At 40.0% G+C, this 3,531-nt stretch overlaps 1 protein-coding gene across 1 annotated transcript; it reads left to right on the top strand.

The window, feature by feature from the left end:
- Positions 1–936: 936 nt before the first annotated feature.
- Positions 937–3,462, top strand: TM35_000261270 (vacuolar-type proton translocating pyrophosphatase 1; the record flags this gene model as incomplete). The annotated part of the gene is made up of 1 exon (XM_029027864.1): positions 937–3,462. The coding sequence occupies one exon, from the start codon at positions 937–939 to the stop codon at positions 3,460–3,462; it is 2,526 nt and encodes an 841-aa protein (XP_028880741.1).
- Positions 3,463–3,531: the final 69 nt, after the last annotated feature.

Below are 3,531 nucleotides of genomic sequence, written 5' to 3'. Positions count from 1 at the left end.
GGATTTTTTCCCCCTCCAGTTTGTGCTTTTTTTTTTTTTTGCTCTAAATAGGTTTCTTTTTTTTTCTTTGCATTCTTGCGTTTTATTTATTTATTTATTTATACATGAACTCTGTGGTGTTGATGAATGGTAATGACTGGGCTACCGTTTCTATAGTAATTATTATTATGATTATGATTATTATTAATGGTATTGGGAGAACAATGAGAGGTTTAAATGCAGAGATTATATTATATATATTTCTTTTCGTTTGGTTACTTTAAATCTACATTCATGGATGTTTATGTAAATAATGTTATGTTTTTTCTTCTTTTCTTTTTCTTTTCTTCTTCATCTTTTTCACTGCTGATTTGGTTATTACAATAAAGCAAATATATATATATACATATATTTCTAGTGATCATCGTTTTTTTTTTTTTTTGTGAATATTTTTGTGAATATTTTTCTGGAGTGGTGAGAGGAAAACAATTTCTTCCTGCTGCCATCCGGTCTGACTTTATATATATATATATATATATAAATAAATATATATATTTAGGATAAAAAGTAAACAAATACAGGGATATCTATAGTCATTGATACTCTGTCACTGACTGAAGGAGGCGTGTAAAAGATAGATAGAAAAAGAAATCAATATATAAATAAATAAATATATATATATTTAAAGAATAAAAGGAAAAGACAAATATTTAAAGTTAAAGAAGCAATAAGGATAAATATACATTAACAAAAGAAAAAAGAAAGAAAGAAAAACAAACAATCAATAAAATAATAATCATAATAAAAAAGAAAAAAAAAAACACTCAATAGTCAAGTAGTATATTTCTGTAAAAAAAAAAAGGGGAGAATATTGAAAAGAACAAAAAGAAAAAGGGGGCAATTCTCTTAATTCATTCGTTAATTAACAAGAAAAAGAGAGAAAGAAAGAAAGAAGAAATGAAGGGAGTTCTGTTCATTGCAGCAGTGATATGTCTTTATGTGGCTTCTGCAGCCACCGCACAGGACTCCACACAAACAGAGACAATTGTGTTGATTCCAACAAATCAAACCATACTTTATTCAAAACAAAACATTACAGAAGCAAAGACTACGGCAAAAACCAATGTGAACAAATCATTACCAGTGAAAGCGATGGGAGGAGAAACTAATAATAATAATAAGAATAATAATAACAATAATAATGATAATAAAGGCAGCATCGGCGTGAGAACAGTATCTACACTTATGGGTGATACGACAACTACATTTATTATTGTATTCTCCGCCTCCTTTGGATTTGCCTTCGCTATGTATTGGTGGTATGTGGCCTCTGATATTAAGATCACCCCTGGACGAGATCAGGGAATGCGTAATGTCTATTTAACAGATGAGGTGATGCGAAATGTGTATGTGATCAGTCAACGTGTTTCTGAGGGGGCCACTGCCTTTCTCTTTGCCGAATACCGATATATGGGTTTATTCATGATGACATTTGGTTCCTTAATCTTTTTTCTCCTTGGCGTTGCCTTATCTTCCCCACAAGCAGGCGTGAAATCCGCCGAGTCCCCGTGGGTGAATGCCGCTCTCTCTTTATTTGCCTTCTTTACAGGCGCCTTCACATCTGTGTTGGCGGGATGGATTGGCATGCGGATTGCGGTCTACACGAATTGCCGAACAGCTGTGATGGCCACAGAAGGCAGTGATGAGGGCGATCAATCACGTGGATTTGCAATGGCGTTTCAAACGGCTTTTCGTGGGGGAATCACAATGGGATTTGCCCTCACCTCCGTTGGACTCTTTTCTCTCTTCGCTACGGTGAAAGTCATTCAGGCCTACTTTGGTGATTTGCCGGAGAATTTACCGGAATTATATGAATGTGTGGCGGCCTTTGGATTGGGTGGTTCGGCAGTCGCGTGTTTTGGTCGTGTGGGCGGTGGGATTTACACAAAAGCCGCAGACGTTGGAGCCGATCTCGTGGGAAAGTTGGAGAAAAACATTCCAGAAGATGATGCCCGTAATCCAGGTGTGATTGCGGATTGTATTGGAGATAATGTGGGAGATATTGCGGGTATGGGATCGGATCTCTTTGGTAGTTTTGGTGAGGCTTCCTGTGCGGCTCTTGTGATTGCGGCGAGTTCTGCAGAGTTGAGTGAAAACTTTACATCCATGATGTATCCACTTCTTATTACCGCAGTGGGTATTCTTGTTTGTATTGGGACTGCATTGATTGCAGCGACTAACAGTGGTGTGCAACGGGCAGAGGATGTGGAGCCAACACTGAAGCGACAATTACTTCTTTCTACGGTTTGTGCCACTATTGTAATGGTCTTCTTAACAGACTTTGCCTTACCCGCGGAGTTTATGATTGGCAATACACATACCACCAAATGGCGTGCACTTATTTGTGTTTTGTGTGGTTTATGGTCTGGTCTTATTATTGGATATACAACGGAATATTACACCTCTAACAGTTACCGTCCTGTTCAAGAGATTGCGGAAGCCTGTGAGACAGGGGCGGCAACAAATATTATTTATGGTCTTGCTCTTGGTTATGTTTCTGTGGTTCCTCCTATTATGGCTATGTCTGTAACGATTTATACTTCTTATCGTATGGCAGATCTTTATGGTTTTGCACTTGCCGCACTTGGTATTCTTTCTACCATGTCTATTGCACTTACTATTGATGCCTATGGTCCTATTTCGGATAATGCTGGTGGAATTGCAGAGATGGCACATATGGGGCATGAAATTCGTGAAATCACAGATGCGCTGGATGCGGCTGGGAATACCACTGCTGCTATTGGTAAAGGCTTTGCGATTGGATCTGCCGCCTTTGTTTCTCTTGCCTTATATGGAGCCTATATCTCTCGTGTTGGGATTCCCGTTGTGAATATTCTGGATGCTCGTGTAATGCCTGGTCTTCTTTTCGGGGCAATGCTTCCCTATTGTTTCTCTGCACTCACCATGAAGGCTGTGGGAGTAGCGGCAATGGATATGGTGAATGAGATCCGCCGGCAATTTCAAAACCCCGCCGTCTCGGAAGGCACAGAGGAACCGGATTATGAAAGTTGTGTGGCCATCGCAACAGAGGCGGCCTTGCGGGAAATGGTGGCACCAGCGTGTTTGGTGCTTTTTACTCCACTTGTGATGGGTGTGTTGTTTGGGCGATATACACTTGCGGGACTTTTGCCTGGGGCATTAGTGTCTGGTGTGCAGGTGGCGATTGCAGCCGCAAACACCGGTGGGGCGTGGGATAATGCGAAGAAGTACATTGAACAAGGTGGATTGCGGGATAAGAATAAGGGAAAAGGATCGCCACAACATGCCGCCGCAGTGATTGGAGATACCGTGGGAGATCCACTAAAGGATACCTCCGGACCAGCGTTGAATATTCTTATTAAATTAATGGCTATCATTTCTGTTGTGTTTGCACCAGTCTTTCAGTCAAAACTCGGTGGAGTACTTTTGGCATTGATTGAATGAGAGACACTAGGGGGAAATAAATAACAGTCTATATGTTCTCTATTCTATGGTTTAATGTACTCTATTCGA

This window comes from Trypanosoma theileri, assembly GCF_002087225.1.
Source record: "Trypanosoma theileri isolate Edinburgh chromosome Unknown TM35_Tth_26_V1, whole genome shotgun sequence".
In the NCBI taxonomy this organism is placed as follows: Eukaryota; Euglenozoa; class Kinetoplastea; order Trypanosomatida; family Trypanosomatidae; genus Trypanosoma; species Trypanosoma theileri.
The sequence above is the reverse complement of the archived record's forward strand: the minus strand, read 5'-3'. Positions and strand labels throughout refer to the sequence as shown.